At 43.4% G+C, this 14960-nt stretch overlaps 1 protein-coding gene across 1 annotated transcript; it reads right to left on the bottom strand.

The window, feature by feature from the left end:
• Positions 1-5843: 5843 nt before the first annotated feature.
• LOC132386846 (zinc finger protein 239-like) lies at positions 5844-13499 on the bottom strand. Its single transcript, XM_059959192.1, has 2 exons — positions 13456-13499; positions 5844-8023 (listed from the first exon to the last, which is right to left on the bottom strand). The coding sequence occupies exon 2, from the start codon at positions 7618-7620 to the stop codon at positions 6685-6687; it is 936 nt and encodes a 311-aa protein (XP_059815175.1). The 5' UTR covers positions 7621-8023; positions 13456-13499; the 3' UTR covers positions 5844-6684.
• Between the last annotated feature and the right edge of the window lie 1461 nt (positions 13500-14960).

The raw sequence follows: 14960 nt of genomic DNA, 5'->3' as shown, positions 1-14960 counted from the left end.
GTGGTGAATATCTGTAAATCCCCTCCACAGAGGGCAGTGAAGACTCAGTGATCGTCCTCACGTGGAAAAGAGGCCGGCAGAAGTGTGGAGACCGAAGGGATCGAGGAAATGAGGATCGGACAGAAACGTGGCTGAGATGGGAGAGCAGCCGCCATCTTGTTGATGGTTACAGGGGCCGAATGGCCACCTCCTGCTGTTTCTCACTTCACGTTTCAGTGTTCCTGTCCACTGAAGCCGGAGGAATGTGAATAGAAATTAGTGTTTATAAACACAGAACTGGTTTAAATGAAACGTGAACACTTCCTGTTTGGGCTTGAATTATGTTTCGGACCGGGATGGGAATCGACCCCGTGACTCTGTGACCTGGGGGTGGAGGGAAAGGAATCGGTGTAGATATGGTGTGGAAAAGGAACCATGTATCTGGTGTAAATATGGAATAATGTTTGGAACGCGGCGGATGGGTCGGGCAGTGTGTGAGTTGAGAGGTGCGGAGTCACCAGTTCAGCTGGGAGACCCTCCACCCGTGACCTGATCCCTTTTCCTGTTCACGTTGTTCCGCAGATCTGCAGCATCTGCGGGTCACTGCTCTGCGTGTCCGTGTAGCTTCACCTTTTGCCCCTTCAGTCAAGTCTGTGAGATCCGGATCTGTCACGTCCTCTCGTTGTGGGTGGACAATGTTTACTTTTCTGTAATATTTTCTGCATGTCTCATTCACTGTTTCGATGTGCTGAAGTGCTGCCGATGTTTCTGGGTGTATGACCCATTTATGAGAGAATTTAGCCATTTGTATTTATCTGCGCTTCTCATAAATTTGCAAAGTTCAGTTACGCTTCACTTCAGAATTTCCAAAGCAACAACCCAGTCAGTCAAGTAGTTGCACACAATTAAAATGGTTTATTACATTTACACAATTAAAATACTTTATTACATTTTTATTTTTTCTGCTTTTGTACTATATATTCTTATTTTAAATCGCAATTGTTAAAATCTTTTGTTAAGAATTAACCATTAACAACGAATTTCCTGGCATTTGCCGGTGCTATTAAACCTGATTCTGTTATTGATATGGGAGACCCACCACCGGTCACCTGATCCAAGTTGCTGCCGATCGTAAAGCGAGATTGAAGCATTTTCCATATATTTGCATTCCTCAGAAATGACAACAATTCAGTTTCCTTCTGAGGTTCCAGAGCAGAATTTCAGTCTGTATAATATTTCCACACAATTAAATTGGGGAAATTTGTTTATTAACATCACGTACTGAGCTACAGTGAAAATCTTGCCTGATGTACCATCGACACAGATCGATACATTACAACAGTACATTGAGCTGATATACAACAAAAAAAGTAACTGTAGCAAAGCATTATGGCTGCAGAGGAAGTGCAGTACAGATAGACATATGGTGCAGGGTCACGTCGAGTTACATTGTGAGGCTGAGTCCATTTTATCATTCATTTGGCTTCTAACCACCGACAGGAAGCCATCCTTCAGCCTGGTGTTACGCACTTTAAAGCTTTTGTATCTCTTCCCCCATGTGTGAGCGTGTTTGCAGCAAGAATGTCCAGGTTATGAGGTTTTTTGTGTACATGGCCTGCTTGTCCGAGGGAGTGGAAGTATAGGAAGAGTCCATGGAGTGGAGCTTGTTTCTCTGATGTTCTCTGCTCTCCAAAGTTCTCTGCATTCCTTGCAGTCATTGGCTGAGCAGTAGCCATACAAAGGCATGATGTATCGACAAGGAGCTCAGAGACCTCGGCCTTCACCCTGCCCTGTGTAGCTGGATCCTGGACTTCCTGTCAGATCGCCGGCAGGTGGTAAGAGTGGGCTCCATCTCCTCTGTCTCTCTGACCCTGAGGACAAATAACCCACAGGGTTGTCTCTTTGGCGCCCTCCTTTACTTTCTGTGCACCCATGACTGGTATTGCCACCCACAGCTCCAATCTGCTGATTAAATTTGCTGACAATACTACATTGATTGGCCTAATCTCACATAATAACTTAAAATCGATCAAATGCCTCCTGACGAGGCTCGGTCCAAACAAACTTTTCACCCTTCTTCAGGTTAGTCAGAGGAAGAGCGATAGCAGCAAAGTTCTTACAGAGCTTACGATAATGTCCATCCATTCCCAGAAACCTTCTGAGAGCCTTCTTAGCAGTCAGAATAGGAACTTGAGAAATTGCCTGGACTTTTGCCCGAACAGGAGCCAACTTGCATTGACCTACATCATAGACAAGACAGGTCAGAATGGCATGGCCAAATTCAATCTTATCTAAGTTAACTGTAAGGCTGGCCTGGGAAAACCTGTCAAACAGCTTTTCTACTGCAGAGATATGCTCTTCCCAAGTGTCACTCCCTGTGACTAAGTCATCAGTATAGGCATCTGTGTGTTCCAACCCTCGAATTACAAAATCATTCATTCTCCGGAATGTTCCTGGACCAGTTCTCATTCCAAACAGCAAGACATTATATTCATACAACCCAGGTGGTATCATAAATGCAGAATTATTTCTACCTCTGCCCGTCAATGGAACACATCAATACCCTGACAACAGATCAATCTTTGTAAGAAATTCAGCTTTTCCAACCTTATCGATGCAATCATCCATCCTAGGGATAGAATAGGCATGTGTTTTTGTTACTGCATTTGCCTTCTTATAATCAGTGCAAAATCTAACACTACCATCAGGTTTGGGCACAATAACGCAGTGTGAGCTCCAATCTGATGCTGAAGGACTAATAATACCATTTTCTGCATATTTTCAATTTCTTGCTCAGCCAAGTTACACTTTTCTACGTTCATGCGATATGGGTGTTGCTTAATCTGTTTAACCAATATCTACATCATGTATTGCGACCGTGGTTTGCTTGGAAACATTGGGAAATAAATCTTTAAACTGTAGAATTACTTCCTTCAGCTGTTGTTGTTTCTTTGGCTGCAAGTGAGTCAAACTGCTATCAATGTTTTCTGGAACAACGGTGTTCATTAGCCTTACTGGGACCACGTGTGGCTTGTGAAAAGTCTCAGACAAGTCAATTGCTTCATTCTCAGGTTTGCCAGATTCATATGTTTTGACTACAACACTCTTGTCAAAATAAGGCTATATTATATTTATCTGTACCACCTGTGTTAGTTTACATCGGTCGGGTGTTTTGATAACATAATTCTCATTATTAATTTGAGAGACTATTTCATACGGTCCACTGAGTTTTGCCCGAAGTGGATTTGTCAACGTTGGAGATAAGTTAAGCAACTTATCGCCCACCTGGTATTTTCTTTCGCAAGCCCATTTATCAAACCAACACTTCAATTGGTTTTGAGAAATCTTTAAGTTTTGTCTCGCTAGACTACAGGCCTGGAGTAGTTCATTGTTGAACTTCAAAACTTAGTCTAACAAGTTTACGTGCACATCCCCATCAATTCACTATACCTTTAACAAGGTCAAAGGTCCCCTCACTCTCTGACCAAATACAAATTCAAATGGACTAAATCCCAGTGACTCCTGTACCAACTCTCTTACTGCGAACAAAAGCAAATATATTCCTTCATTTCAGCCTTTCCATTTTCAACACAGTATGTCTTTTTTTGGCATACGCATGCGTATGTCCGATAATGTATTTTTCAAGACTTTACAAAGCACGGCGTAAGAGAGACAGTCTGGAACACATTATGTCTTAATCATTGTTTTGAGGGTAGAATGAATTCTTTCTAGAACCTATCGTAATTCTGGATGGTACGCAGACGTTGTAATTAGTTTAGCTCCCAGTACATAAAGTACAAGCTGGAATAATCCAGATGTAAAATTGCTTCATTGATCAGACTGGATTTCTTTAGACAAACCAGATAAAGTAAAAACTTGGTAAGAGCCTTCGCCACAGTTTTAGCTTTAATATTTCTGAGAGGTATTGTCTCTGGGAATCTGGTTGCAGTACACATAATAGTTAGCAGATACTGATGGCCAGCTTTAGTCTTTGGCAATCGGCCAACACAATCCACTAGAAATTTTGAAAAGGGTTCACCAAATGCAGTTATATATAGACTGCAGTGGGACACTGTGGAGATCTGATTAGGTTTACCAACAACTTGACCAATGTGACAGTTCCTGCAAAGGGTCACAGCATCTTTCCTCAGATTAGGCCAGTAGAATTATTTCTGTGGGTCATTAGTGGTTGCGTTAATTGTTAACTGCACTGCAGGAACAACTTTACCATCTGCCAGGTCATTCACTAACAGGAAAGTAACATCTTCCTCTGGTAAACTGCAGCATACTCCGATCTTAACAGGTCCCGAAACCAACACTTACAGTAAAGCTACCTTGTGCAACGGCACGGAAACCATGCCGCCCTCAATGCCTTTAATAAGATTTACCTCACCAGTGTTAGTCTCATCACCAAACTTTAGAACGCTGTCTGATATAAGTGACTGAGAAGCCCCAGTAACTCGAAGAATTTTCAATGGTACCGGGGTTGACCCTTCCTTTACTAATACAAACCCATCTGACATAAAATGATCGAATCCCTTCTGAACTCGGTCAGACTTCTGAGACCTTAACTGAGCCTCAAACAGAATGTTCAGGACCCTGCGGGTTTATAGGTGCTTCAGCATACTCAATACAGGCATTTGGGACTGACTCCTTTTCCTTTTTCTTCTTCAGTGCGGAACAATTAGCCATCATATGACCAACGTTCTTACAATAGTAACAGGCAAGATCAGAATATTTCTCCTTCAACTGCTTTCCTTCATCCTTACTCTTGTCCCAGCTTTAATTTCTTTTTTACCCTGGTTATCCTTGCGACTATTTTGGTAGCTCTTATTTGGGATAAACTTAAACTTATGAGTTAAAACAAACTCCTCTGCTAATCTAGCAGACTCCTGCAAAGTGGCAGCATCCTTTTCATCTAAATACGTCTTTATGTTATCAGGAATGCTCCTTTTGAATTCTTCAATTAAAAGCAACACTTTCAAGCTGTTAAAATTATCACTTCTATTTTTATATGTGAACCAGTCATTAAAACACACAAACTTCTCAAAAGCGAATTCCATATAAGTCTGGTTCACAGATTTCCTCAAATTTCTAAACATTTGCTGTATGATTCTGGGGCCAACTCGTAAGCTTTGCGTACAGCCTGTTTCACGATGTCACAATCAGCTGCTTAATCAACTGTCAAAGCAGAATACGCTGACTGAGCCTTCCCCTTAATTACACTATGTAGGAGAATAGGCTAACCTTCTTTTGGCTACTTTAAACTCTGAGCAACCATCTCAAAATGCTGAAAATATTTATCAACCTCTGCCTCGTCAAATGGAGGTACCAATTTAACTTCCCGACTGGCCTCAAACTGATCGCCAGAGTCCAACGCTAGACCCCTTTGCTGCAATCTCTCTATCTTTTCCAGCTCGAACAGCCTCTGTCTTTCTGCTTCCTCCCTCCGTTTTTCTGCTTCTCTGGCCTCAAACTGTATCTGCCTTTCCGCAGTCTCCATCTTTAATTTTTCGCACTTGTACTGGAGCTCAAGCTCACACCTCCAACTCCTCCACTTTAAACACACCCTCAGATACATAACGATCGGCTATTACCCTCTGCATCTGTGCCCTCCTCATTGTCAATTTCACCTTAGCAATACTCAACAGCTCAATTCTTCTGACATCTCCTAATGCCTCAGAGGCTGGCGCTTCCAAACAATAATCAGCATCCATTGCTGCAAAGTTTCCACACACAGATAAATCAGAAGGGATTTCCGAAATGAAATCGATAATTAATGAATATAAAAATCTGTCCATATCCCAGACGCAGGACCCAATTTTGTTATGAACCGTAACGCATTAGAAATAAATCAGCAGCAATTGGAGTCTGTTTTTTTATGTTAAAACCTTTATTAGAATATACTTATAATATAGCAACTTAAGCAAGATAAACAAAAGTTAACAGTGTTATGTGTATATATGTGAATGAATAAAACTCTCAAACTATGGAGCTCCGGGAAACAATTCTTGGAGTATTGAGATGGCAAAGTATGAAACTTCAGTTCAACCACGGAACAGGTGATGAGTGAGAGGTATTTGTAATCCAGGCTAAATGTCAAGAGAAGGCAATTATGTCGAATTCCACATGCTCCATGGTGGTAAAACGAGAGAGCAGTTGCTGGAGATTTTACCTGTCGTCATTTCAAACTCACATATGAATTATCACAAAAATGACTTGTCACAAGGGGTATTGTCTTCAAGTTAATTACCACACCACAGCCAGACAATGGTTAACACATCAGTGGTCTTCACAGTATACCCCAAATCAGATCCACTCCTATGGATCAAACAAGGTGCCAACCACACAATCGATGTACAGTGAATCGATAATTAACTCACCATTGTGGGCATAGGAAAGTTCTAAACAGTGACCCTTGGCCATTACTTACTTTGTTTCGATCCTTCCATTTTTCCTCCTTCACCTCCATCTGACTATGAGTGTCTGTGTCCTTGGTTAAAACTAAACAAGCTGCAAGTCAGACTGATTCATCTTCGTAATCTATCTCTCTCTTAAAGTGACAGTCCACAGCAAAAGAAACCCAGGGATTCATAACAACGGCCACTCCCTAGTGTGAACTGACTGTTGTGCCAGTAGTTGGGATGACTGAGTGAATCCTTTCCCACATTCTTAGCAGGTGAACGGCTTCTCCCCAGTGTGAACTCACAGATGTACCTTCAGTGTAGATGAGCAAGTGAATCCCTTCTCACAGACTGAGCAGGTGATCAGCTTCTCCTCAGTGTGAACTCGCTGATGTCTCTGTAGGTTGGATAAATGAGAGAAGCCCTTCCCACATTCTGAGCAGGTGAACGGCTTCTCCCCAGTGTGAACTCGCTGATGACTCTGCAGGTTGGATGACTGATTGAATCCCTTCCCACAGACTGAGCAGGTGAATGGCCGCTCACCAGTGTGAACTCGTTGGTGAGCCATTAGGTCAAATGACCGAGTGAATCCCTTCCCACAGACTGAGCAGGTGAGCGGCCACTCCCCAGTGTGAACTCGTTGGTGACGCTGTAGGGTGGATGAATCAGTGAATCTCATACCGGAGACTGAGCAGGTGAACGGCTCCCCACTGTGAACATGAGGATGTATCAGTAGCTTAGATGACAAAGTGAATCCCTTCCCACAGTTCGAGCAGGTGTATGGGCGCTCCACAGAGTGATCTTGTTGGTGAGCCATTAGGTCAAATGACCGAGTGAATTCCTTCCCACATTCTGAGCAGGTGAGTGGCTTCTCTCCAGTGTGAACTCGCTGGTGACGCAGTAGGTCAGATGACTGAGTGAATCTCTTCTCACAGACTGAGCAAGTGAACGGCTTCTCCCCTGTGTGAAATCGCTGATGAGTCTGCAGGGTAGAAGCATGAGTGAATCTCTTCCCACATTCTAGGCAGGTAAATGGCTTCTCCCCAGTGTGAACTCGCTCATGACTATGGAGGTTGGCAGACTGAGTGAATCCCTTCCCACAGACTGAGCAGATAAACGGCCTTTCCCCAGTATGAACTCGCTGATGTACCAGTAGGTGAGATGACCGAGTGAATCCCTTCCCACAGACTGAGCAAGTGAACAGCCTCTCTCCAGTGTGAACTCGCTGCTGAGCCATTAGGTCAGATGACCGAGTGAATCCTTCCCCACAAATTCAGCAGATCACCAGCCTCTGCCTGGTGTGAACTAACTGGTGTGTCCACAGGTGGGATGACTGACTGAATCCTTTCTCACACACAGAACAGGTGAATGTCCTTGACCAGTGTGAACCTGCTTATGAACCTTCAATTGTGATAACCGAGTGAATCCATTCGCACTGAGCAGGTGAACGGCCTTTCTCCTGTGTAAAATGATGGTCTTGCCAGTTGGTCTAATGACCGAGTGAATCCCTCCCCACAGTCTGAGCAGGAAGGATGGTCGATTGAATCCCTTACTCCACTTCTTATATATCGAGACACAGACAACGAAACTGGCATGCCATTTTTGGGCTTCCTGGAGACAAATTCCTTCTCGTTTTTAACCTGTAAAAAGATGTACAAAATCCATCAATGGGCTTTGGTCAACATTTCAGATGAGATGACATGAGTTGCCAAGGGCTGAATTGGAATCACAAAGTTACAGTGAGGTTCAACCCAAGAAAAGAGAGAAATCATCTCCTGACTGGGCAGAGTGCTGGTATCTGGAATGACCATCAATTCCCTGATGCTCTTCCTGTCTCTATAAGAATGGGGCATTTCTGCCATCTCCAATCTGTGACCTGGCTCAGTTTGACTCTCTCCATTGGTATTATTCCCTGTTCCTGCTGAGCTGCATGGTTGCCTGGCTCCACAGTAACTGAAACAGTATCACGCAAATAGTCTTTCTTGACGTGCAGCTGGGGAATCATTTCATGTATTATTAACTTAAGGTGCCACAGTTTTAATGCCATATTAAATAATTCCAGCTGAGATGTATGGTTGGTCCACACAGTTGTTATATGGACAGAGTCAATTTTTGTATTATTTCAGGTTCTTGTAGAAAATTACAACACAGAAACAGGCCCTTTGAACCATCTAGTTTGTGCTGAACTATTTAAACTGCCCACTCCCATACCTCTACCATCCAGGTACCTACACAAACCTCTTAAATGTGGAAATTGAGCTTGCATGCATGACTTGTGCTGGCTGCTCATTCCACACCCGGATGACTGTGTGATGAAGTTTCCCTTCATGTTCCCCTTAATATTTCACCGTTCACCCTTAACCCATGGCCTCTAGTTGTAGTCCCAACCAATCTCAGTGGAGAAAGCCAGCTTGCATTTCCACTATCTATGCCCCTCTATCACAATCAAATCTCCCCTCAATCTGCTACATTCCAAGGAATAAAGTCCGGACCTGTTCAATCTTTCCTTATAACCCAAGTCCTCCAGACCTGGCAACATCCTTGCGAATTTTCTCTGAACTCTCTGAACCTCTTTACATCTTTCCTGTAGGTTGGTGACCAAAACTGCACAGAATTCTCCAAATTAGGCCTCACCAATGTCTTCTACAAGTCAACATAACATCCATCTATTGTTGTCAGTATTCGGTTCATGAAGGCCAATGGGCTAAAATCTTTTTTTTTCCCATCTCTATCTAACTGTGACACAACTTTCAGTGAATTAAGGACTTGTATTCCCAGGTCCCTTTCTTCTACAACACTCCTCCATGCCCGACCAGTCACTGTGAAAGACCTCCTTTGGTAGGTCAGACCAAAGTGCAACAACTCACACTGGACTGCATTGAATTCCATTTTCCATTTTTCAAACCATTTTCCCACCTGGTCCAGATCGCACTGCAAGCCATGATAGTCTTCTTGCACTCCGCTGAACCCCCAGTCTTGTTGTCATCCACAAATTTGCTGATCCAGTTAACCACACTATCATCCAGATTACTGATAGAGATGACAAACAACAGTTGCAACACTGATCCTTATTGCACACCTCCAGTCACTGGCCACTGGTTAGAGAGGCAACCATCTCCTACCACACTCTTGCTTCTCTCAAAGCTGGTGTCTCATCCAATTTACTGTCTAATCTTGAATGCACAGTGACTGAACTTTCTTGACGAGGCTCCCATATGAGAGTTTGGCAAGTGCATGTAGATAGCATCCACTGCCTTGCCTTCATTCACTTCCTCTATAAGACTGGTTAGACATGACCTACTATGCACAAAGCCATGCCATCTATCCACGTAGATCCAAATATTTATATATTCTGTTTCTGCACAAATGTTCCAATACGTTTCCCACTACTGATTTCAATTTCCTCGTCAAGCTCACCAATGTACAGTTTCTAGTTTATTTTTACAGCCTTTCTTGAACAGCAGAACAACATTGTCTGTCTTCCAATCCTCCAGTACCTCACCTGTCACTGAGGATGATTTAAATATCTGTGCTAAGGCCCCAATAATTTCTGCACTTGTCTTCCGCAGGGTCCTAGTGAACAACTTGTCAGGCCCTGGGGATTGATCCACACTAATTTGCCTCAAGACAGCAAACCTCTCCACCTCTGTAATCTGTACAGGGTCCATGAAGTTGATGCGGCTTTGCCTCACTTCTATAGACTCTGTGTTCATCTCCTGAGTAAATACGGATGCAAAAAAAATCTCCCCAAGTCTATGCTATCCTTCATATGGATTACCATTCTGATTTTCCAGAGAATTATTTTTTTCCCTTGCAATCTTTTTGCTCTCAACATATCTGCAGAATCCCTGAGGATTCTCCTTCACCTTGTCTGCTGGGGCAACCTCATGCCTTCTTTTATTTCTTTCATGAGTGTTCACTTGAATTTCCTGTATTTCATAAGAACCCCATTTGTTCCTATCTGCCTGTACCTGGTATGAACCTCCTTTTTATTGATCTGGGTGAGGAAAGTCAAAGGGGTGTTGGAGCTGCATGCTGGGATGTGGGGTAATGCAGGTTAAACTAAAGTTGCAGGGGGAATGGGAGCCTGAATAACATAACAGGTAGTGGAGAGGTTGTGAAGACAGATGTTGTTCAGGCCTCAGACAAAGTCAGGAATGAAAAAGTTGAGCATGGTGCAGTGAATATGCTGAGCCCTGTATATTTCAATACAAGGAGCAGTGTGGGAAAGCTGGATGTGTTCAGGGATGGATCAACACCTGGAATCAACATTAGGATCTGGCAACTGTGGACTAGGACAAGCTGCTTTCTGGCAAAGGTGTGCTTGGTAAATGGGAGGCCTTCAAAACAAATTTTTAAAGTACAAACTGGGTATGTGCATGTCAGAATAAAAGGTAAAGATAGAAACTGTAGGGAAGCTTGGTTTTCAAGAGATGTTGTGACCCTGAAGCACCAAATGGAGTTGCACAACAGGAATAGACAGGCAGTTTCTTATGGAGTATGAAATGCAAGAGAACACATAAGAAATAAATCAGGATGGCTAAAAGATGGCATGAGGTTGCTGTCACAGAAAAGGTGAAGGATAATCCTCAGGGATTCTAGTGATAGATTAAGAGCAAAAGGATTGCAAGGCACAAAGTTGGTCCTCTGGAAGACCGGAATGGCAATCCACGTGTGTAACAAAGCAGATGGAGGCAATCTTAAATAATTTTTCATCTCTATTTACTCAGGAGATGGACAAAGATTCTATGGGAGTGTGGAAAAGCGGCACTAAAATCATGGACCCTGCACAGATTAAAGAAGAGAAGTTTCTTCACTGTTTAAAATAGAACGTAGAATTCTACAGCATATTCCACGCCATTTAGACTAAAATGTTGTGCCAACCATGTAACCTACTCTAGTAACTTCCCAGAATTTTTCCAGCATATCATCCTCTATTTTTCTAAGCTCCATGTACCTATCTAAGAGGCTGTTAAAAGACCCTGTTCTACCTGCCTGCTGACAGCACATTCCACACATTTCTGTGAAAAAAAAACTTACCCCTGACATCCCTTCGGTATCCATTTCCAAGCACTTTAAAACTATGCCCCCTCGTGTCAACCATTTCAACCCTGCGAAGAAACCTCTGGCCACCAACAGGCTCAATACTCCATCATTTTATGCTCCTAAAAAAGTCTCTAAATATAAACAAGGAAATTATCCACTGCACAATATACTTTCCACAATTCAGTACTTTTACACAGACAGTTGTGTAAAAATGGCCCAAAGAATATCGGGGACAAACAGGCCCAATTCACCACAACCACAAACTGTTCCTGCTGCAACCATCCGGGAAACGGTACCACAGCAAAAGGAGCAACAGGCCCCGGGACATCATCTTCCACCAGGTCATCAGACTGATTAATTCATGCTGATACAATTGCATTTCGATGTTATATTGACTGTCCTATGTGCAAACTATCTACCATAAATTACACATTGCACATTCAGATGGAGATGTAACGTAAAGATTTCTACTCCTCATGTTTATGAACTATGTATCTAATAAAGTCAATTCAATTCACCCTCTCCACTATCTGTTCTGTCATTCTGGCTCCCTTTCCTCCTACAACTTATTTTAACCACATCACCCCCTCCCCTGTTCACAACCACTAGCAAGCCTTACCACTAGGATATTCATCCCCTCTTGTTCTGTTCCTATAACTAACGAATCCCCTATCAGCCCTTTGACTTTCCTCTGCCAGGTAATCCCTCCCAACAGTTTCTAAAATGATCCACCTGTTGTTGTGGGGGATGGTCACAAGAGTACTCTGCGATGCCTATTTAACCTCATTCCCCTTCCTGACTCTCACCCAGTTTCCTGTGTCCTGCACCTTGGGTGTAACTCATATCTATCACCACCTCCAACTGCTGGATGTCCTGGAATTCACCCATTTCAAGTTGCAGCTCATTGAAGTGCAGTGCTACAAGCTGCAGCTGGATGCGCATCTTGAAGGTGAGTGCATCAGGGACACTGGAGGTCTCCCCTCCTTCCCTGCGATACCCCTGTAATTTGTAATAACCAGTGTGCAGATAAATCTTGTACTGTGCATTTTTTACCCAGTGACAAAATGTGCACAGTGAATTTTATATAGAGAGGTATTCATTTTCACAGCGAGCAAATCACTGTCAATAGGAACTTTGATCTCCTCTGGGTTTGATCGAGTTCATCTGCACTCTCAGACAACCTATGTAGCAGGCCTGGAACAGGAAATGGAGGATTTTCTCACCAAAGCTTTTGCACATTGTCCATATGTGGTTTGCTTGCTCAACTATGCATTAAAAAGTCAGATTTCCAAATATCACTCCACTTCTTCCCATTTGTAAATTCTCCAGCAACTCTTGCATCACCAAAATGCAAACAGGCATCACCAGTTTCTGTGTTCTACATAAATATTCCCCCTGAACCCTCCCCCAATGACTGATGGTGGTGAACTCAGTGATGGTAATGCCATTGAATATAAAGGGAAGGGCAGTAGTCTGTCTCCCTGGAGTCTGGTACATTTGTGATGTTAAAGCTACTTGTTGCCCAGGGTGTTTGATATCATTATGTACCCAGAGAGAATTGGACAAAACATGTTCTCACCGGTAGAAAAGTCCAGAGCAAGACGAGGTAGAACAAGCAACTCACACAAAATGCTGGAGGAACTCAGCAGGCCGGGCAGCATCTTTGGAAAAGAGTACTAATGCTGATATCCTCCGGGATTTTGGGTGTTGCTTGAATTTCCAGCAGCTGTAGATTTTCTCTTGCTGCGGTTGGATGCAGAACAAAGGTGATTTCCTCAACAGCTGATAGAAAGATTTTATTCTCTTTTTCCGAATTCCTAATCCTTGCATTCAGATAGCTGGAGCTCAGCTCTGTCTGTGAGATCTATCTGCTCCCATTCCCTGATTAGCCGGAAGCTCCCCGGGGCCCGTGTACGGATCGTGGGGCTCAGAGAGATGAAAAAGACCTGCCTGTGCCGAGTTTGCGGGCCACAGTCTCCGGTTCGCACAGCAATTGTCACTCAATTAAAGTCGAAAAAGTCCTTACCTTTCCGCTCCTCCCGACATTTTGTATACTGCGCGCATGCGTAGTTATCGGAGACGGCAGCAATCCTAACGCATGCGCATTTGATCGGTGCTTCAAACGACAGCGAAATTTTAACCGCGGGGCTTTATGGGTAATCATGGTGCCATTAAAAATTTCTGCAAGCATCTGTTCCATGTCCGTAACTCAGATTTTTTTTCTGTGTAGAGAACTTAGCAGCTTTCTTAACGCAGAAAGCGGCTCCGATAAACGATACAATTATTATCAACATGCATTTCGTGTATCGAATGCCAAAGTACAATCCTCTTACAAATGCAGATGTGAAACAAAAGAGATTCTGCAGTTGCTGGAAACACAGACACACACACACACACACACACACACACACACACACACACACACACACACAATACTGGAGGAACTCTACAGTTCAGGCGGCAACTAAGCAGAGGAGTACACAGTCTAGACATGCTGAAGGGGCTCGGCTTAAATGCTGCCGATTAATTCCTCTCCACATTTGCTGCCTGATCTGATGATTACCTACAATGTTCTGTAGAAATTAACCATTTTGTTTTTCAATTAACCAGTTTCCAAATGATTCCCATCTTTCATTCATAGCCACATCCTGCTGGTCCGGTTCCTCTTCCTCCTCCTGCTCGTAACCTCCAGACCCCATCTCTTTCCGGAGCCCCAAAGCCCTGATTGGTGCTGGTAACTCTTTGTTTTCTGACTCTGCTCCACCGAAGATTCACTCGCTAGTCTGCTGTCAGGCTTAAGAGGTGCATTGCAACAACCCGGCTGTCTGAGGCACAGTCCTTTGAAATTGGTGAAAATGACACAAAATTTGAAAAGAGCAGGGAAAAAGGAGTTAAGCCACCTTAGTCCAGAGCCCTGGGGAAGGTCAAATACTCAGCGAGCTCATCGTGTCAATTAGTCTGGGGAAAATAATAAAGGCCATTCATGCAGGTGTGTAAGATGATGAGACGCATTGATTGTGTGAAAAGTCAGAGGCTTTTTTTCACCAGGGCTGAGATGGCCAACACGTGGGGGGCATAGATAAGGTGCTTGGAAGTAGTTCAAGGGAGGTGTCAGAGATATATATTTTTATACAGATAGTGGTGGGTGTGTGGACTGTACTGCCAGCGACGGTGGTATAGACGGGTACAATCGAGACTTTTAAGAGAATCTTAGATAGGTACACGGAGCTTAGGAAAATAGAGGGTTCTGTCGTAGGGTAATTCTAGGCATTTTCTCGAGTTGGTTGCTGTGGGCCGAAGGACCTGTAATTTGCTGCAGATTTCTCTAATTCTGGGAATTCAAGGGAAATCTCTTCTCCCACGGAGTGGTGACAAGTTGCAATAGGGAGAGTGAGAGATAAATTTTAAAATACTGATATGGAACAGAAACCTGGGCAGAGAGCAGATAGACCGAGTGGCCTTACTAGTGTACATCGTGAGTTTGGCAGTGACATTAAGTACCTGCGACATTGGATTTGATACAGAATTGAT

Source organism: Hypanus sabinus, unplaced genomic scaffold (assembly GCF_030144855.1).
Source record: "Hypanus sabinus isolate sHypSab1 unplaced genomic scaffold, sHypSab1.hap1 scaffold_1343, whole genome shotgun sequence".
In the NCBI taxonomy this organism is placed as follows: domain Eukaryota; kingdom Metazoa; phylum Chordata; class Chondrichthyes; order Myliobatiformes; family Dasyatidae; genus Hypanus; species Hypanus sabinus.
Note: the sequence above shows the minus strand (reverse complement) of the source record. Positions and strands in the feature narration are given on the sequence as shown.